The sequence below is a fragment of the Tachysurus vachellii genome, chromosome 8 (genome assembly GCF_030014155.1).
Source record: "Tachysurus vachellii isolate PV-2020 chromosome 8, HZAU_Pvac_v1, whole genome shotgun sequence".
NCBI classification, from domain to species: Eukaryota; Metazoa; Chordata; class Actinopteri; order Siluriformes; family Bagridae; genus Tachysurus; species Tachysurus vachellii.
In genome coordinates, this window is record NC_083467.1 from 22,290,792 (window position 1) to 22,313,297 (window position 22,506).

At 39.9% G+C, this 22,506-nt stretch overlaps 1 protein-coding gene across 1 annotated transcript in view; it reads right to left on the minus strand.

Moving 5' to 3' along the window:
• The window catches only part of LOC132850386 (coiled-coil domain-containing protein 148-like), an 87,411-nt gene that overhangs the window by 21,724 nt on the left and 43,181 nt on the right, over positions 1-22,506 (minus strand). Inside the window, exons 8-10 of the mRNA XM_060876930.1 lie at positions 21,015-21,202; positions 15,371-15,509; positions 5,612-5,818 (exon numbers count right to left, since the gene is read on the minus strand). Coding sequence (XP_060732913.1) covers positions 5,612-5,818; positions 15,371-15,509; positions 21,015-21,202 — 534 coding nt within the window. The remainder of the gene's footprint in view (positions 1-5,611; positions 5,819-15,370; positions 15,510-21,014; positions 21,203-22,506) is intronic.

The following is a 22,506-nucleotide window of genomic DNA, read 5'->3' on the forward strand; positions in this document are numbered from 1 at the left end:
CCATCTCCTCCTAAATGGCTAATCTCTCCACGATGTGTACCACAGGCCAAAAACAATCAATCAATCATTCCTCTATCAGTTGGCACAGCTGGTCCGAAAATGTGCAACCGTAGCTATGGTAACAAGGCCAAAAAAAAAAAAAACAGAGTGGGAAAATAGAAAAGTCTTCGTGATGTCATAGTATTGGAGGTTTATATTACACAACTATATTTAATGTTGTTAAACCTATGACTGAAAAGAGTGAGACAGCTGTATTTGATATATAACACAAAATAAATCTGTAATTAATAAATCACAATGTTGAAAAATTATAAAGAAATTAATCTAACCACAGAGGTTGAAAGCCAGAGACTTCTGTGCCGGTCCCAAGCCCAGATAAATAGAGGAAAGGCATCCGGTGTAAACCGTGCCAAATCTAAACATGAAAGTCGTCAGTGTGAATTCCATACCGAATCGATTGAGGTCCGGATTAACAACGACGAAATTGGGCTACTGTTGGTCAAGGAAGAAGAGAAGGGAGAAGGCTTTGTAGACAGACAGAGAAGAGGAAAGGCATGAGAATAGGTCTAAGAATGGGGACTCTTAATGTTGGTACAATGACAGGGAAAGGTAGAGAGCTGACAGACATGATGGAGAGAAGGAAGGTAGAGATATACTGTGAGGGCAGGACACCAGGTGGAAGGGGAGCAAAGTACGTAGTACTGGAGGGAGATAGAAAGTGATTTATTATGGTGTGGATAGGAAGAGAAATGGGGTAGGAATGATCCCGAAGGATTGAGGAATGTTTTAGAGGTGAAAAGAGTGTCAGACAGAGTAATCAGTTTGAAGTTAGAAACTGAAGGGGTGATGTTGAATGTTGTCAGTGGTTATGCTCCACATGTAGGCTGTGAGTTGAAGAGAAGGAGAGATTCTGGCATGAGTTAGATGAGGTGATGAGAGAGTATTCCCAAATGGGAGAGAGTAGTGATTGGTTCAGACTTCAACGGGTATGTTGGTGAGGAAAACAGAGGTGATGAGGAGGTGATAGGCAGGTTTGGTGTTAAGGATAGGAACCAAGAAGGACAGATGGTGTTGGACTTTGCTAAGTGGATAGAAATGGCTGTAGTTAACAATTATTTCCAGAAGAGAGAGGAACATAGAGTTACATATAAGAGTGGAGGTAAGAGTACGCAGGTAGATTACATTCTATGTTAGATGAGGCAATCTGAGAGAGATTAGTGACTGCAAAGTGGTGGTAGGAGAGAGTGTAGCCAGACAGCATCGGATGTTGATGTGTAGGATGTCTCTGGTGGTCAGGAAGAAGAGGAGAGGAAAGACAGTAAGCAAGACCAAGTTGTAGAAATTTAAAAAGGAAGAATGTCAAAGAATTCAGACAAATCTGAGACAAATCTGAGACAAATCTGAGACTTTGGGTGTCAGGAAAGATTCCAGATGACTGGGAAACTACAGCAGAAGCGATCAGGGAGAAAAGATCACACCAAGGAGGGGGCTAGTTGTGTCATCTGGAAGGAGAAAAGAAGATTAGAAAGCATGGTGGTGAAACAAGGAGGTACAGGGCAGCATTCAGAGGAAGATGCCTGAGGCATGGAGAAGTGTTCTAGTACAAGAACAAGGGTGATGTGCAGAATTGTAGCAGATACAGAAATATAAAATTGATGATCCACACAATTAATCTATGGGAGAGAGTAATGGAAGCTAGGCTAAGAAAGGAACTGGATATTTGTAAACAGCAGTATGGCTTCGTGCCCTGAAAGAGCACTACGGATACAATTTCTGCTCTGAGACTGTTAATGGAGAAGTACAGAGATGGTCAGAAGGAGCCGCATTGCGTCTTTGTGGATTTAGAGAAAGCGTATGACAGGGTGCCGAGAGAGGAGCTATGGTACTGTATGAAGATGTCAGGAGTGGCAGAGAAGTATGTCAGAGTAGTTCAGGATATGTATTTGAGGAGTATGACAGCAGTGAGATGTGCTGTAGTTCAGACAGAGGAGTTCAAGGTAAAGGTGGGATCAAGGATCGGCTTTAAATCCCTTCTTGTTGATGTTTTTTTGCGGATGACATTGTGATCTGTAGTGAGAGTAGAAAGCAGATGGAGAAACACCTGGAAAGGTGGAGGTCTGCTCTGGAAAGAAAAGTAATGAAAGTCAGTCATTCTAAGACAGAATACAAGTGTATGAACGAGAGGGAGGGAAGTAGAACAGTGAGGTTACAGGGTGCTGAGGTCAAGAAGGTGCAGGAGTTTAAGTATTTGAGGTCAAAGGTCCAGTGTGATGGGGAATGTGGAAAAGAGGTGAAGAGGCGAGTGCAGGCAGGTTGGTGTGGGTGGAGAAATGGAGGTAGCAGAGATGAGGATGTTGAGGTTCTCTTTAGGAGTGATGAGGATGGACAGGATTAGGAACGAGCACATCAGCGAGACGGCTCAGGTTGGCTGTTTTGGGGACAAGGTCAGAGAGGATAGATTGAGATGGTTTGGACATGTACAGAGGAGGGAGATGGTTATATTGGTAGAAGGATGTTGGAGATGGAGCTGCCAGGTAAGAGGTCAAGAGGAAGGCCAAAGAGGAGATATATGGATGTGTAGAGTAGAGGATGCCGAGAATAGAGTTAGGTGCAAACAGATGATTTGCTTTGACGACCCCTAACGGGAAAAGCCGAATGTAGAAGCAGAAGAAGAAAGACGATACAAGAATAAGAATAATAAAACAAAATACCACATCGAATAAGGATTTAAGTAGGAACAATTCATTACCCTAAATCCTAAAGATTATTCCACACAACGTCTAGCATCTGTCTCATAATATTTGGGCTCTGCATCAAAGTGCCTTGCCAGTAAATATGACTTGCAATAGACCTACAATCTGTATAAATTTGTAATCTCAATAAACAAGGAGAAAAAGCTAAAAAGTCACTAGTTCATATATCTAGTGGAGAATTAACTAAACCATGCTGAACCATGCTATATGTCAACAACAGGAATTTATAATCTTCGGCTCTTAAGGGGTGGTTGGGGGGTGGGGGGTGGATTATGTCCAGAGAAAGGGATTTAAACATGACTCAGATGATTAGAGATTATTTCTAGTATTCCTTGGACCAATCAGCGAAAGTGTAGTCTTGTTAACATTAAATAAAAGAGTTTACATCAAGTAATCAGTGAATTTGGTTTCATTTGTATAGTCCATTTATGACATAAAGAAGCTTTGCATAAATCCTGATGTAAATTTTCTTTACTTCATTAATAAGCAAGCCAGAGGCGACACTGACAAACTACCCAAGATAACAAGAGAAAAAACCTTGAGAGGAATGAGACTCAAAAGAAACCAATCGTGCTAGCAGGAGGGATTATGAGATATTGTGATTATGGGATCGTTCCTCTTCAACAACTGTATAATGTAAAGTCAAACAGAGTTAAGTATGTTTAAAGGATATTCAGTAAGAGCAGATCGATAATACAAGACCCAGGATAAGAAAAGGATAAGATTATCCACTAAAACAGTCTCTGCCTTTGCCTAAGATCTGGGATTCTGATCACTACCTTAGCTTCTTGCTTAGTTTGCCCTGGTTTGTATAATAAAACACTGCCCTTACATCCAAACCTGCTCTTTAACCATTATGACATTTACGTTTACAGTATTGAGCAGACACACTTATCCAGCGCGACATACAAAAGTCCTTTGAAGTTTCTATTAATTAATACATTAACTCACTCACTCACTCACTCACTCATCTTCTACCGCTTATCCGAACTACCTCGGGTCACGGGGAGCCTGTGCCTATCTCAGGCGTCATCGGGCATCAAGGCAGGATACACCCTGGACGGAGTGCCAACCCATCACAGGGCACACACACACTCTCTCATTCACTCATGCAATCACACACTACGGACAATTTTTCCAGAGATGCCAATCAACCTACCATGCATGTCTTTGGACCGGGGGAGGAAACCGGAGTACCCGGAGGAAACCCCCGAGGCACGGGGAGAACATGCAAACTCCACACACACAAGCCGGAGGCGGGAATCGAACCCCCAACCATGGAGGTGTGAGGGGAACGTGCTAACCACTAAGTGACCATGCCCCCCCTAATACATTAACAATGATTTTTATTATGACAATTTAATATAAGCAGTGCAATTTTTGGATCTTACAGAAGGATCTATACAGAACCAGCACCACCGTGGCTAGAAGTGTGGGATTATACTGTATTTATATCCATAACTTGTAGAAGTGGCTTAATTAAAGACATATACATCAGGTTTCACTTATGTCCCAGTCAAAGAGAGGATATTAAAGCAATCGCTCTCAAAAGAAGCATTGCGATTCAGATCCGAATAATAGATTTCAAAGTCAAGCAGAGTTTCATTCTTTAGTACTGAAAAGAACATAAATAAACTAATAAAATTCTGTAGCTTTCAGATGTTGGCACAACTCCATTTATGTCAGTTGAGGAGTAGTGAGAAGCTTTGTAGCCATGCACTGATTATAGTAGTGCTGTGTTTCATTAGCCTCACAAAGTACTGCAAAATGGGACGGTTTACCGGATTGGTAAAGGTCTCTCAAATACAGACTAAAGCATGATAATAAAACCGTTAAACTGTTAGTGTTAAACATTGCATTATATCACAAGGTGCCATAAATGGTATAATAAGAATGATGATCAAACTATTACAGTTACACACAGTTAGACAGACTTTGAATGGCAAACATTCATTCATTCATTCATTTTCTACCGCTTATCCGAACTACCTCGGGTCACGGGGAGCCTGTGCCTATCTCAGGCGTCATCGGGTATCAAGGCAGGATACACCCTGGACGGGGTGCCAACCCATCGCAGGGCACACACACACACTCTCATTCACTCACACACTAGGGACAATTTTCCAGAGATGCCAATCAACCTACCATGCATGTCTTTGGACCGGGGGAGGAAACCGGAGTACCCGGAGGAAACCCCCGAGGCACGGGGAGAACATGCAAACTCCACACACACAAGGTGGAGGCGGGAATCGAGCCCCAACCCTGGCGGTGTGAGGCGAACGTGCTAACCACTAAGCCACCGTGCCCCCCTGAATGGCAAACATGGTAAATAAAAATGATTTAAACCATTTCTTCAAACTAAAAAAACACTAACTTAGAATTTTGTCATTTGCATTGCATACATTTTTACTTAGTTCTGCTTTTGAGTGACATTCTTTAAAGGATTTTCAGTGCATATATCATTAAGAATGTTCTGCAATGCCAGTTCAATACTGACACACATTGTTTGCTTTCTGTGCATTTTGAGCTGCCATATTGTGGGTAGATTCTACAGCAGATGGCTGCACGTTTTTATCCACTCCAGCGTCAGTTAAAATCTGCGAGGCGGATGACTGAGATTCACACTCTCAAATCATAATGATTGATTGTGCTTTTTATAATGCCATCTGGAGTAGTGTACCATGCTATACACGTAGATTAAAGCTTAGCCATGCTTGAGAATAAGGGGTGATGACAGTTCTGTTCTGTGTTTGTGTCATCCTGGGAATTTCTCAAACAGACTCTTTGTGAATACTTCCATCTGTATGATGCAACCCGGAGTAGGAGGTCAGTGTATTGTGTCTTAGTCTATGTCATACCTTTTGTCTAAGCTGTGCACAGATTTGTTGCTGGTGTAATCTGTCATTCTGCAGGCTCTGCTCTTCATCATAGATGACCTCGGCATCCTCCAACAACCGCCGTGTCCGTAGCCGCAGAAATGTCCGCTCCCTGTGCCAACTCTCCAACAGCAGCCTCTCCTGCTCCATGCTAAACCTGAACCAGTCCCAGGTCCGCTCATGGACATTCTGAAACACACGCACACGTACGCACACACACACACACACACACACACACACACACAGATAATCATGGATTAATAAGATGGAAGCTCAGAAGGTAGAAGAGTAGAGATAATGTTGAACACAGGAATAAAAAAGAGAAAGGACCAGATCACACACCTGGCAGCATCATCCTTTATCCTCCCTCAGTGAACTTTGTCTGTTTCCCCAAATGCATGCTTAGGTTTGTAAGTTCCAAACACATTATGCATAACACGACTTAATGACCTCTAATGAGTAACATTATGGCTTTAGAGTCAACTTGGGGATGAGGGAGCTATCACCTAAACTGCTCACCTTGAATGTAAAGGAAACATTGATTTAAATTCAAATTGAACATGGGGTAGATGCTGCTTATATTTACTGTGGACATGAGTGAAAGACGACTTGACGAAAGACATGATCTGGATACAGAGTTGAGATGATTCTTGGTTGTAAAAGATAATGACAAACTCAGTGTGGGTTTGAGAAATAGAGGACTTTAGATTAGATTAGGTTTGACATGAACATAAAGAGATGACTTAAAGTTTATAATCTTATAACTCAACTTGAGATGACTTAGACTGGTCTTGAAAGTGACAGTGAAACTTATACTCTGCTCAGACATGGGTGTGAGCTCACTTAGACTCAACTTGGACTTGCAGAAAGTGTCTTGGTTACAACACGTAATGAACAGGACATGTGAAAAGAGACATGTGAATTATATAGAAATCAGGGAGGGAAGATAGTGTGTGAGTGTGTGTGTGTGGGGGGGGGTGGTTTCTTGCACACACTGTAGAAGCAAATTAAAGCAGGCAAGCATGCAAATGAAGATGGCATTACTTTAGCGATGCAAGGTGTGTTAAAGTAAAAGTAGGTTTAAAGGTAGAGGGCATTAGTGCAGAACTGTGAGACAGGAGGCATTATGCAGCTGCCTGCTTTCAATAAGACAGAAACAGTTTCACACTCACATAGGCAAAAGAATGAATATTAGTGCAGGCCACAAGAAGGCTCCAAGATATCCATCATTATCATCACCTGCTCTTCATCAGAGAGAGTAATACATTAGTCAGGTTTTTGTAAGTGGGGGTGCAGTCTGTCGGGACTATTTCATTGTGTTTAGACATTTGTCTTGGTTTGCTAAAACACAGGGGATATTTGGATGGTTCCAATATGGAAAAATGAAAGCTTTTTATATAGCAGCTTGGATTAAAACCAAATTCAACAGCCTAAATGTTTCCTTTTGGCTACTGTGGTTAAGGTTTAGTTCACTGTAGACATCAGTAAATTAGATACAGTATTCTTTATTTCATTGTTCCTGAGTGAAATGTGTCAGGTTATGATGATAATCAGGCAACGTGTGAAATTAATTAACACCACTGCCTTCTAGACAAGGGGAGAGTCCATCACTCTGCATGAAAGCCGGCTTGCTGTGGTTGACAGGGCAAAGACGCCTCATGCACTGAGCACTAGGTGGCAGAATAGCACAGAACCTCTGTCTGATTCTCATGTAGCATTGAAACTGTGACCTAAAGAAGCATTTTACAAGCAAACACTGTGGTAGAGAGAATTTAGTTTTTCTCTATTTTTAAGATAGACTTCATCCGTTTGATGGTACATTTTTGACCAGGACAGAGTGTCTTTGTGGTGTATCAAGAGCCATGGTATCCAGAGTAATGTCATACCACCACAAGGACAAACCACATCCAACAGAAGTAACTGTCAGCCCAAGAGGAAGCTGTCTGAAAGGGATTTCCGGGAACCCAGATTGCGTCCAAAAAACAAAACCACAGCTGCCCAACTCACTTCAGAATTAAACATGTACCTCGACTCTCCTTTTTCCACCAAAATTGTTTGTCAGGAGCTCCATAGGGTCAGTATTAATGGTCAGGCTGCTATAGCCAAAATTTTGGTTATTTGTGCCAATGCCAACCGTCAGTGTCAATGGTGCCATCAGGCGATCTTGGGCTGTGGATACTAAAACATGCATTGCTCTCTGATGACTCCACCTTCACTGTCCTTCCCACATCCTTGAGTGTTGCACTGTGTAAATCACCCAAAGTAGCTCACCACCCTGTATGTTCAGAACCAGAGTGAAGCATAGGGGTTGATCAGCGATGGATCGGGCCGCAATGTCACTGCATTTATAATACCAAGGCATGCTACTTGTGCTAGATGGGTGCAGCACTGCCAAAGACTACTGAATCATTCTGGAGGACCCAAACTGGTTCAAACAATCTGTGCAAGACTTGTTTCTGTTTTTCCCAAGATGAAGTGCTGCTGTACTGGCTGCAAATGAAGGACCTACACCATGCTATTAAATGATTGTGGTCTAAAACCAGGCATTTCAGTTTCACTGTCTGACTTCAGTACGAGTGAGATTAATGCCATTTTTGCTTGGTATACTCATTATGTCTGCGGACGTCTTGAGAAAGAAACTGTTTCCCCAGAAGTACATACATTTAGCAACATTCGCTAAAATACCCATTTTCAATTATTTCCCAGAGTGTGTGCTTGGACCAAGAACACAGTTTGAGCCTTTGAAGTGAGTCATTGTCAACAATTCATTTCAAACAGCCATTCGTTTTTTGGGATTTTTTTTCACCTCAAGGACTCAAAAACTGGAAATAAAAGCTAACAAAGAAAGCAGAAAGAAAGAGGGAAGAGGGTTCTTAAAACGTTTTCAACTCTTTATCACTCTCATTCTTATTTTCAAGCTGTGAAATACCAGGTGAGAAACTTAGCTCCAGGTAGGCCTAAATTGGGCTCGGAAACTTTTAACATGGAGAACATTTATCTCACTTCAAAGGGCCGAACGGGCAGCAGTTCAGAGGCAGGACGAGCTGGGCGCCTCAACAATGCTTCCCATCTGCGTGTCGTTTTATGGCCTGAGCTTCATAATCCGTTAGATGCTGAATTCTTAAAATCACCTTTCTGAAGGTGAGTGCAATAAAAACAACCAGACACAATGGCTGAATTGTGACATGAATAACAGGTAAATTTGTCTAAGGTTATGTACTTACAAATAATCAACACACGTATGATCTAAATCACAAAAGCTTTACACACCTGCAATTCATTTAACAAGGCTGAACACATGCTTAGCACCTATTCTTACAGCGGGTTTCGGAATCAGAAGAACAGACTGTCTTCCTTTGCTGGTGTGTATGTACTGTATTTTGCCATATTTTGAAGTCTTTCTTTCATTGCTTTCCAATATGACGTCAGCTCCCTTGGTAGACAACATTTTTCCAAGCTTCATTTGGAAGGCAGCTGCCCTCTGAGATTTTGCCTGCAGAACATCGAATGTATCATTCTTGGATCGAATCCTGTCCAGCTCCATGCCTCAGTCTAAGAAGAACGCTCACAAATGTTACTGCTGGTCTTTGAAGATGCCAAAATAGCACTGCTGTGACTCCAGGATCCCTGGTTCAATCCTGAGTTCTGTGTCTTGTTACTATTGGTGTAGTCTCTTGCATACTGTCCTCATGTATATGGCAGCAGTCGAATCAACTACGCTGAATTGGCCCTAGGTATGAACGTGAATAACAGTGTGCGTGTGCACAGCAATCACTGCAATTCCTGTCTCATGCCCAGTGTTCCTGCTATAAGCCTTAAGATCCACCCCATCCCTAGCAAAGAAATAAAAGCTACTGAAGAATGTTAGACCTTCACTCTGGGGTACAACAACTGTCCATCTGTTCTAGATTTTTTTAAACTTAGCTGCCCAGAAGCCAAACCTAAAGAGATTTGTGGGTACCAGTCAACGTTTAATGGCTTTGTTGAGTGAGGGGTGGGATAAATTATGCAGCAAATAAACAGTCATTTCTTAAAGATAATATGTTGGATGCAGGAAAAATGGGCAAGTGTAAGGATCTGAGAGGCTTTGAAAATTGTAATGACTAGAAGACTGGATCAGTGCATATCCAAAACAGCAGGTCTTGTGGTGTTCCCAGGATTCAGTGGTTAGTCTCTACCAAAAGTGTTCCCAAAAAGAACAACTGGTGAGCCAGCAACAGGGGTCATGGGCCCCCCAAGGCTCACTGGAGCCTGTGGGGAGCAAAGGTTAGGCTGTATGGTCTGATCCCACAAAAGAGATACTGGAGCACAAATGGCTGAAAACATTAATGCTGGCTATAATAGAAAGGTGTCAGAACGCACAGTGCACTAAAACTTACGAGTATGTGCCTACGTAGCTGCAGACCGTGTAGCTCAGGGTGGGCAAGTAAGCATTAGGTAAGCATTAGGACTGGACCATTGAGTAATGGAAGCAAATGGAAGAAGAAGAATGGTCTGATGAAACACATTTTCTTTTACAATGATAAACAATGAAAAGTGGTCTAGATGTGTACTTCATAACATAAGCCAATAAACTAGCAAGTGATGTCTGAGTCGCTAGGAGTTATGATTTAAGACTTGTGATGCAGAGAACCCGGAAGTCCACCCGGAGATGGATGGCTCCCTCTGGCGGCTAGGCTGCAGAAATATCGGCGCCGATATTACAATTACTGGCATCTGAATCCTGAGCTTTATTTAACAATACAGTAAGATGGCAGTATATATATATTATTTCCGGCACACTTTTTTTTTTACATTTTCTCTTTAATTTAGTCACCTGCCAGGTCACACCCACCAGCCAACTCTCCATTACAATAAAACAAACACAAACATAAAACATAGGCAGCAGATGGCCTAAAATACTCAGAGAAACGCGGTGTCTACCCTCTTCCACAAACTTGAGCTTAAAGCCACGCGTGACTGGCCAGTGTTAGTGTGACCGACAGGGGGAGAGAGTATGCCTATTTTCCCATCCTGACAGCATGGACAGTTTTTCCTCACTTGGCTCCCAACAGAATTTGAATTTGCAGTCTCTCAAAGAAAGAATGAAAACTTTTCTGATCCCCTGCTGTTATCCTGAACTCCGAATTAATAATTCTTATGAGTTAATTCAATATTTTTGCAGGTGCACCAGCATATAATATCCATCATATTTGAACAACCGCATATACATCTGAACACGGGTTGTTCTCACTGACACGCTGACTGTAGATTTTAATTTTGAGTGAGCAGTGTACATCAAAAAAGAAAAAAAACAGCATATATGAAAAGAAAGTTTAACCATGCCCAAGAGCAGAATGGCACGACGTACGATACTTGAATAACAATACATTTATAACACTATATAACAGTGTCATTTAACTACAAAGTGTATAATTAGGCTTATGTGAACCCGCTGTGCTAGGTGTGTAATTATATTTGACGTATTCATCTTCCTGCTTATCTCTTTTGCCCCCATTTCATGTAGTAGCAGGGTAAATCAGTGGGGTCTGTGTGCAGGAGTCATTGTGTGTTAAAGGATTTGTCGATCATTATTAGAAACTAAACAGAAAAATCGGTGGAAATATCGATTGTGATTTGGGCAGAAGTTACCCAAATTCCCCCTACATGCTCACCTACCCTAAATCTCAAAGCACAAATAAAATACGGCTTGTCAGTGTTCTTACTCTTCAGTGTTGTCTTCAAAGCCATACGCTGCGCAGGCAAGAAGGCATGAATGCTAGTGCAAACATTTGAGAAGTGTACTTCATTTGTTTTTCTGCTGTTTATTGAGTGTGGGGCACCACAGAGCCCAAAGTTTATTCTTTAAGCATATATTTTATTAAAACTGGTGAAATTTATGAAGAGCCTCAGAACATATTAGTGTTCTGAGGCTCTTCATAAATTTCATCAGTTTTTTTTTTTTAAAGTGGGATATTTTATTTTTAAAATATCCCACTTTAAACATGACACATCATTACCAAGTGGTAAAACTACAGCCAGTGTGTGTGTGTGTGTGTGTGTGTGTGTGCATGTATGTGTGTGTGTGTGTTTATATATTTATGTGCATGTTTGATTATGTGTGTATCTATTTGTGTGTTTCTATCTAATATAATGGAAGTGATGTCTCTCAAACCTTCTTCTTGTACTATTGCTATTTGTATCACCTCACTTTACTGTATTCTTATTTATACTGTATAACTGCATCTTACTGGCCAGTTGAAATTATTTCTCTCTTTATCTATGATCTATGTCTATCATTTGTCATTTTAAAGCATGTATACTTCCAAGCCCGTACGCTGTATATTTATACACATGAACATTCATGTAAAAGCACTTGGCTTTTAAAATCTTTGTGTTTTTATATCTTAAATTCCCTTTTATATTCTGTGTAGATTTTCATTGTGTTCCTCTGTGTGTTTTTCCATACGCCAGCAAAACTACCCCAAGAATGTAAATGCCACTAAACCCGAAAATCCAGCCAAGCTACCATTTAAAAACCACTGTGAATCCGTGTTTGCACCATTTGATTGCAGAAACACAGCCTGGAGTTTTTCCTCAAAGTGTCATGATCCTTGTTTTGCTCACTCCAGGCTGATAAAAGCCACACCAGTAAGAGAAATGCTGTGGTGTGGTGTGTGAAATGCCTTGGTGTGTCAGTAGCTGTTTAAAATCAAATGTCAGAAACTCTAAGAAATATTCTCTCTCAATCTACCACATCTACAATCTATGTTGGGAAAACCCCAGACCTGTGTTTGAGCACATATCCTTATACAGTGGAAGCCTGTGACGGTTTCTCACAGCCAAAAAAATTATCTTTCATGGGTTCACATTTCATCTGAGCAGGTATTCTGTTCTTAGTACATGAAAATGTCTAAATTACTGTGTGTATGTTTTAATCTTTTAGATACAGATAAGTCTTGAAAAATGGTAGAATATCCCGAGGGGGGTGTTATGAAGAAAGTAAACAAGGGGAGAAATAATTGGAAAATAAGTGACTACTAAAGTAAAAGATACCTGAATGATAGACAAGATACCTGAGAATGATAGACAAGAAAAAAAAAAATACAGGGTCATGTTTCTTAAACAGAGCACAAATCTTATCAGGAAATAGCAGAGCAGTTATGAGTTTGGACTATCAGCTTAGATCATATCTGAACTGTAACACTTTGGGGAACCCGAGACTTCAAGCGCAATCTGAGTAAGAAAGGAATCATGAACAAAAGGAGAAAGATTGATGGCTAAAGCAGCTGATATGCAAAGCCAGTAAGGATGATAGCTGATAGTCCCCTGCTGTTTGGGTGTAAGATAAAGAAAAGGAAGGAGACTGATGAGAAGAACTGGTTGTTCAATAAGTAATTAAATTAAATAAACAGGGACAGAGAAAAAAAAAGGTGAATTAAACAAACGGCGAAGGATGACTGCATAAATGTAATGTGTCCCAATGATTAAAAAAAAAAAGGAAGCTATTATTTTATTTCTGCAAGAGCAATTAGCTTATCATAACAATTGTACTGATTAAAGAACTATAATCATACTTCTTGTTTCTCTCTTTCTTTTTCACACTTAATTTGGTGAAACATCACCCGAAAGAAGTTAATTGGTGTAATCATTTTTTTTATAATGGCTATAAACACTCATTCTTTCACCAGCCGGATATTTTTTTAAGACCATCATGTTGCAGGGAAAATTTAAAGTCCCCCAGAAATACACAGACATGCAAAAGTACACACACTGAAATCAAAAGGATAAAGTGGTGAAGCGAAAGTTTTTTTTTTCTGTTACTTTTTGTCCGAGAAGCAGTAAAGGTACTGACAGTTGAATGAAAACGTGTGACTCACATGTGTACACTCAATACTGCACACTCATACTGCAGACTGGTTACCACAATGATGCTAATTTAAAGGAACACTAGCATTTCAATTGAAACTTTATCAACCACATGTATAGTGTAGATTTGAAGGATAAGGTATACTTTCTTATAATTAAAAAAACGTCTTTAATCAAAATGTATTAAAATGGAAGTTGCTGGTTTCTTAAACAAAAGTTTTAAACTATAAACTACTATAAAATGCAAATGAATCAAAACTACAAGTACAACTTATTTTATACAGCTTTCTAACACAAGAATAAAACACTAATACAATAATTATGAGTATTAGCCTGGGACATTACACGTCTTTATACGCACTTCCTTATATTAAGACTACACATGCATCATGACTTGAAAAGTGTCAAGTCTACTATACAGTTACTGATGCTCTTTATTAGACAAACTCATGACTAAAAACCATCTAATCCTTTCAAACCAAGCCTTAACTTCAATTAGTTGGCTTCCTGCATTATGCAAAAGATTATTCTATTTCGTGTCAAACTTTTAAGAATGCAAAAGAGAACATGAACATTTTTTGTATAAACTCAGTGTCAAGACTGAAACCATATTTAGAAAGACAAACGCCTATAAGTCAGAGAGAATTCCAAGCCAATACATGAAACGTCAGACCTCCTCAATAGGCACAGGAGTGTGTTCAGTGGCAGATTGCTGTCTCTGTCATGCTCCAATACAAGACTGAAGAACTCCTTTGTCCCTCTGGGGAGTGACTTAGTACAGGTTTGGTCATCTGTACTTACTTATAAATAAAAAACATATCATTTTGCACAAGTTTTGGGCGAGAGGGTGGGTGGTTTACTTTGGTAGTGAAATCTTATTTCTCTGTATGTTGCTACTGGATGCTTAAAGGTCCTCCAGGATGAATAAAGAAAATCAATCAATCAATCTATCAATCTACAGTATCAATCTATCTATCAATCTATCTATCTATCTATCTATCTATCTATCTATCTATCTATCTATCTATCTATCCATCTACTTTGCTAGTGCATCATTTCTCCTCTGTCTCTTCATCGATGTACGTTTCTGTAAACACATGACCGTGTTCTTTCTTACTGAAGTACTGTATCATCAGTAAGGTCTCGCCCAAGAAAAAACCCAATACAGGTCTTTGTGTCAAAAAAAAAGAGAGGACAAAGAGGAAATCTATCTACCTGCCTGCCTGCCTGTCTGTCTGACTGCACTGTCTAAATATCTGCTTGTCTGTCTGTCTGTCTGTCTGTCTGTCTGTCTGTCTCTCTATCTATCTATCTATCTATCTATCTATCTATCTACCTACCTATCTATCTACCTACCTATCTACTGTACCTGCCTGCCTGCCTGCCTACAGTGGTGAAAGTAATTCATCTGTCACTCTGAAAGCTTAATTCTAGCTTAAAGTACGCAAATTTAGAGCAATTCAGAAATAAAAAAGTTTTAGCCGAAAATTTTGGGATGCAGTCTTGAAAATAATTCACTGGGAGGGAGAAACAGATGGACATGTACTTTGATAGAAGCTGTGGTAAAAATGATGCTGTGCTGAGTGAGACACCTATTCTAGAGACCTGAGGAAATGTAAACAGATAAACACCAAATATGTATGGATGGATAGACGGTTGGATAGACGGATGGATAGACGGATGAACAGATAGATAGATAGACGGATGGACAGATAGATAGATAGACGGATAGACTGATAGACAGACAGACAGACAGACAGACAGACAGACAGATAGACAGATAGATAGATAGATAGATAGATAGATAGATAGATAGATAGATAGATAGATAGATAGATAGATAGATAGATAGATAGATAGATAGATAGATAGATAGAGTGTGCTGTAACTAACCAGTTCTGCTCTGGAGACATGTGGCAGAATTCTCTGGAGCATGTCCATATAGAGCCCTCTGTGGTTTCTTAGCTCAGGAGAATATTGACCTACGATGTGCAGAAACCGCAAGTGATCCGCTTCATTCCAGCCACAATTCCTAATGTACACACACACACACACACACACAACATAAAACACATCATAATGAAAAACTGTGCCTCGTAAAAATGCCATCTAGGGTTTATACAATCTCCCAGGCTATGATTTCATCATTGTGGAGTTCAAGCCTATCATGAAGTCCAGTAGCAGAAAGTCAAAGGCACTGTATTTGAGAGTAATGATGTTTCTCCCCTCACTGTTTTAAATTGGGATGTAGCACAATCATAAAATATAATCCATGCACCTGACGAAATCGACAAATCTAACCATTTGGATTGCAAGTATTTTGAGCCCTTAAAATGGGGTCGCTGGATAAAAAAAAGGATAAGGATCACTTAAAATCCCCTAAGATGATGCACTTGGTGCCAAATCAAACATTATTAAACATATTGCTTTAAGATTTTTAAATGTCTTTTAAATTTTCTTATTCTACTTTGCATCTGTCTAGAAAATAAATGTGAATAAATTAGCAAAATTCTTAGATAATAGAACAAAACTTTCAAATTTGGAATTAGTAAAAATGTCTAAAAATAGAATTAATAATCATTTTTGTTTATTGCAATCTTACAACAGATAAACATATTTGAGTTTTTTCCACTTTTTCTGCATATTTGCAATGTCAGTCCACAGGGAGGATGGATATACGACATCTCATTGGCACAGTGGTACGAAGTCAGACTCTTCTATACACACTGCAGCTCTTCTGTCCCTTGCCAGTCAGCAACAAACTAAAGTTAAACCAAGTTAAAAGAAGTGACGAAATATTGATTGAAATTCTGCTGTCTCTGTTACTGTTATACAATGTCGAGTTGCAATTTGAGAATTTATATATAAAAGTTTGGAATAAGGTTTGGAATTAAATTAGGCTTAAATGTATTAGGTGACGGATATGAGATTGTCCATGCGTTATGATTTTAGAGGCGGATGAATCGGGAGCCCAGATGCCCTGAAAAAAATGCTCTTATAAATCTCCATCCATTCATGTTCTGCACCGCTTATCCAGGTCACAATCACGTACACGCTCACACACTACTGACAATTTAGAGATGCTAATCAGACTGCACTGCACTGTCAATGAACTGTGGGAGGAAACCAGTGTACCTGAAAGAAACCGGTATATGGCTGTGGGGATCTGTGCTCAGCTACATGAGCGTTGGTGAGATCAGGCACTGATGTTAGGTAAGGTCTAGGGTGCAGTCAGTGTTCCAGTTGATCCCAAAGGGGTTCAGTGGTCTTGAGTTCAACTTTGTCTTGATGGGGATTGCGTTGTGCACAGTGGCACTGTCCTGCTGGAACAGGTTGAAGTCTCTTTTTTCCCATTTCATACAATTGTGTGCTTAAAACTTTGTGGAAACAGTTTAAGGAAGTGCCACATATGGGTGCGATGGTCAGGTGTTGACATAACTTTGCACTTATAGTCTGTTTGTAAGCTTTGTCATTTAAATAATCAGGCAAACGAACTTGGGACTGTGTAGCCCACTGGAGCTTTACTCAAAACTAATTGATTTTATTGTTTATTCAGCCGTGTATGAGATTCTTTTCTATTTTATTTCCTGCTGCATTAGTAACTGGATTTCAACATTTCAACAACTTTCCAGAACAGTTTCTTACTTATGCTGGTCTACCACCCACCACTACCTGCCTCTAAAACAGTACATTTCAAAAGCCTGGCTTTTGCTGTTGTCTCAGTAGCTAGTGTTGGATATATGAGCGGGTTTGTGTCAGAAAAACATTCACAATGATGCAGTTTGACAGATTGACAGTCAAATAGTCTGTACTTCTTGTTCTTGAGCATGTCCTGTAAATATAACAGCTTAAATGTAATATTGGATTTGTCTAAACCTAGACATAATAAAAAAAAAAAAATATATATATATATATATATATATATATATGAATATATAGATGATATGAAATATATATGAATATATGAATATATATAGAATATGAATAATATATGAATATATATAGATGATATGAAAGGGGCACAGCAACCAGAGCATATATATATATATGCTCTGGTTGCTGTGCCCCTTTCATATCATCTCATCATTCCAGAGTTTGCTCACAAATCATATCCATTATCAGGTTAATGTCTTTTAAACACCCACCACCTCACAGAAACACATTTAAACTGCTGTGAGAGCCAGACTGGTTTTTCATAGCAATTTAATATCAACTTTTTAATAAAATCTCCAGAATTTGACATGCTGTGATATAACCTAAAGTCATTTTCACTGAGGGTTGATCACATTCAATACTTCACAGCCACTTACCCTGAGCTTGAATTAAAAATGCATTCAGATATCACTACTTGCTCTGCCTCTGCACCAAATGCTAAACTACCGCCAGGATGAATCACAGACACTGACAAATTAACACACAGTAATGTGTCAGTGTGTCTGTGCTAATTACACACCATGTGGCTGCATTTTCCAAAAAAGATAAACCTCACGACTTTGTGAATAACAAAAATTACTTATTAGAATGATGTAATGAGAGTCAGTGTGTAATTATAACATTATCCATATGGATTTTTGATGTGGAAAGTAACATTTCTGAGGAGGAAAGGAAATTATTCACTTATCCCCTTATGTGGCAGATGGAGGGGGAAAATTGTCTGACTGACTTTACTCTCCTTTCAGATTGTCCATGTCTTTCTGCCTTGTGCATTGAGAAATCAATCTGTGTGTGTTTGTTTGCTTCTTTGGCAGGCATGCATGCTGTGTGTGTGTGTGTGTGTGTGTGTGTGTGTGTGTGTGTTATCAGGCCCTGTAGGGAGTCGCTGCCTGGGGATACATTGCAGAGGCTGCTCTTTAGACGATGTGATTCGAATGCCATTTTTAAAACCCTTGGAGTTCAGCTAAGCTTTTAATTGGGCTTAATGAGCTAAGGGAGAGCTGATATGGTGGTCAGGCACATTAATTAGGCATCACTGCGGGGGTGAGCAGGTTCTGCATCGTTAGGATGACACAACGAGCAGAATATGACACTATTACCTGAAATATAGCAGCTGCCTCATGACTTCTGTAATGTAAAATCCATAAAGTGGGATCCGTGTGTCACTCCTCCATGTGATGTGATGAGTCTGGTCGAGAGACGTGACTGCCACAATCGCTTCAGGTCTGTGTGATGTACAAATACAGACCTTGTACATAATGGCAATTGCATAAATGCAATTTTGAGGAACCCTGGCTATGGTGTTTGCACTTCTGCACATAAGCAGTTCTCACAGCAGTCCTTCACCCAGAAGTGCTATCACTGCTAATAATACACATTTTAGATGGCAGGGGGTGCATTATGCAAATAAGATCTGTTCCCACAGGTACAGTATTTTCTGCTAGCTTTTCATTTGTTGGTAAGAACACTTTTCTGCTAGCTTTCATTTGTTGGTAAGAATCTTTGGGTATAGTATTCCTAATGGGATTGTGACATAACATGGAAAGTCTTTTTTTTTTTTTTTTTAAGTGACTCCTTTGGGTTCTTCACATATGGGTCAAAACAGAGAAAAAGCACTGCAGAATACAGGGAGCTGTGGCAAAAAGTAAATATTGCATCATTGGAAAACACATGGTGGTTTGTGCTAAATAAAGATGTTCCATCATTAATTCTTCACTCAGCATATGGCATTAATTAATTGTCACCAAAGCATATTCAAACTTGCTCAAATGTTTACAGGCTATAGCAAATGTTTTCATGAAACTCGTTTCCTAGGGATTTTTTTTTGAGAATTTATGCAGGTTGAAAGAATAAAGGGCAATGTGGCTCGGTGAGCAGAGTTCTCCTCGTGCTTTGGGGGTTTCCACCGGGTTACTCCAGTTTCCTCTCTCAGTCTAAAGAAATGCATTTTGGGCTGACTGGCATCTTTAAATTGTCTGTAATGTGTTAATAGGTGTGTGAGTATGTGTATGATTGTGCCGTGTGATGGGTTTTCATGTTGTTCAGGGTGCCCCCACCTTGATCCCCGGTACCCTGGGTTAATCTTCAGGCTTCTCGTGACCTTGCATAGGATACGCGGTAAAGGATCGATGGAGGATGGGGAATGCAGTGAACAAAACATGACAGAAAAATTTCAATATAAGCGAGGACATTGCATCAATGAAACAGAGAGTTCAAAACACCTGCTCAGGTTCCCATGTGGTGCGACAGAAAAGCATTCGACATAGTATCAGAGATCACAAAGCTGAAAATGCCACAGTCATCTGCGTCTGGGAGTCTAAAAAGAACAAAAATGACCATGCTCTTAAGGTAGGAGCAATGGTATACACTCAAATCACGGTCAATCACAATAATATTATCTAGTCTTTGTGCATCTGTATGCATATATATGCTTAAAAGGGGTAAATATTGCTTTCCTCTGAATGAAAGCAGATGAGCAGTTGAGGCCATTGGAGAAAAAATACTGCTTTTGCAATGTTCCCTGATGTTAAAATGTACTCTGATAGTCATTCATTTGAATGTCATTTCATTTGTATTTGTTACCTTGAGGTATCGCTTCATTGCGATCTGCTCTTTATGAACTGCCAGTGTTTGACACAACATCAACACCAAGACAAGATTCTTGTCCACGTCAGTACATTTGGTAAATAGACAGATTCATCAAGCTGTCTTAAATCCCTAACCTCATGATCAAATCTTTTCACTCAGCAAACACTGTGAGACACCCGAACGCTTTAAAATCACCCTAAACTTTTAAAAAGATGCTTGTTATGATAGTCTTTTCAGCAGAACTCGATCTGAATGAACAGAACAGTCACTGAAGCTGGATTGTTAGAAAGAAACAGCTTAGATGGAGAAACTCATCATGTATAGAATATGTGTCAGGAAAGTGTTATTGCATCATAAAGAGCCAATCATGATCACGTATGCAAATTCAGATAATGCAGTGACAGTTTACCACAGGAAAGACTAGGCTGGTGTAAGATTGAGGTGTTACATCTGGGTAAATCCAATGTCAATTATATTTATATAACATATATTATTAACGGGGGCACGGTGGCTTAGTGGTTAGCACGTTCGCCTCACACCTCCAGGGTCGGGGTTCGATTCCCGCCTCCGCCTTGTGTGTGTGGAGTTTGCATGTTCTCCCCGTGCCTCGGGGGTTTCCTCCGGGTACTCCGGTTTCCTCCCCCCGTCCAAAGACATGCATGGTAGGTTGATTGGCATCTCTGGAAAATTGTCCGTAGTGTGTGATTGCGTGAGTGAATGAGAGTGTGTGTGTGCCCTGTGATGGGTTGGCACTCCGTCCAGGGTGTATCCTGCCTTGATGCCCGATGACGCCTGAGATAGGCACAGGCTCCCCGTGACCCGAGATAGTTTGGATAAGCGGTAGAAGATGAATGAATGAATGAATGAATATATTATTAACAATATACACTGTCACAAAGCAGCATTACTGAAATTTATGTTTAAAATACAATAAAATATATCTACGTTTTTACTGCTCATTTTTTTCGGTGTGTATTGTATACTTATATATGTGTCTATGTATATTGTGTATCACCTGTCCAGGCCCATCAACCTGCTGCGTATTGTCTGTAGGCGCACAGAGTATTTTTTTGACATGTTTATGAAAGCGCTGATGATGGCTTCTTTGGCTTCGGAGTAAGGGCAGTGTGTGGTCAGGATCTCCTCTGGTATCTGTTGCAGACCACCAACATACTCCTCTACTGCAGAAGCATCCAGACGTTCCTACAACAGAGCCGTAACTAAGTGTTCGAATAGGCAATCAAATCTGATGTATTCAAATAAATATATACACTGACAATCAAATGTTATTCAGTCATAACTATACTGATTTATGCAAATATTTTGTGATTTTCTGACAGCAAAATTCTCCATAATTTAAAAATGTAAAATTTAAGCTTAAAGGTAGGGTCTCCGATTTTTGAGAAATGCTTCAGAAAACTGAGTCGGGCCGAATAATAAACAAAAATCACAGCAAACGTGTAGCCAATGAGCAGAAAGGGCGGGGTTTGTCGATATGCGGCGGAGAGAGTGTTCAGTGCGCATGCGTGATATTAGCAGAAAGCAGTTTTAACATTGACATGGAGGATAAAAACAAAGAAAGAAAGCGAAGAAAGACTTACGATAAGACAAGAAGTAGGACGTGTTAATATAGGATCAGTTTTCCAGCGCTGGAGAGAACTGAAGGAGCGGGAAGTTGGCCGCATATACACAGATTCGAGTATCCCGAGTCAATAACTCTTGAGCTAAACGCTGTTACTACACAAATAACACCTCTTTTCTATCGTAGTAATGTAGAGACGCAGCTACAACCGCGTTTTGTGTAGTAACAACGTTTAGTTCAGGAGTTATTGACTCTGGAAACTCGAATCTGTGAATATGTGACCAACTTTAATTAAGACCCGAGGCGCTTTTTTCCTTCTCGATAGGTGAGTAACGTTGGTTTTGCTTTGTTACACAGAACTAAAATATGCCTTTGTCCTTTACATGATTATGCTCGTGTGTCATTTTTGCTTGTTTGTTTATCTGCAATCGTATTGTACTTCCCTTCAGCTATGATAAAGACACATTTCTTTCCATTAGTTGCCTGGGTTACGTATGTATGTGTGGGCGGAGCTATCAATACAGGGGTGGGACCCATTTGGGTTAGAGGCGTGTTTGTTTTGGTGATTTCAAATGTCAACATTGGCTTTCAAAAATCGGAGACCCAACCTTTAATTATAAAAGAATGACAAAGCTGATGTTCATTCATAAAAAATAAATGTGTGCAACCGATATGGAGATTTTATTTAACAATAATTAAAGGAGTGTCTAGGTAAAGTCTTATAAAGGAGGTCAACAGTTTCTTGGCAACCAGCTGAATTGTTCTTGCTTGTTTTTATAAAAAAATAATGAGTAAGCAACTGTTTATACTCTAACCACTATGACATACGTGTCACATCTACTAACGTCATGTTTTCCACAGTGCATCATGGCCTACAAGCACAGATAATCATCCACAACACACATACACTCCCACTTTCACCTTC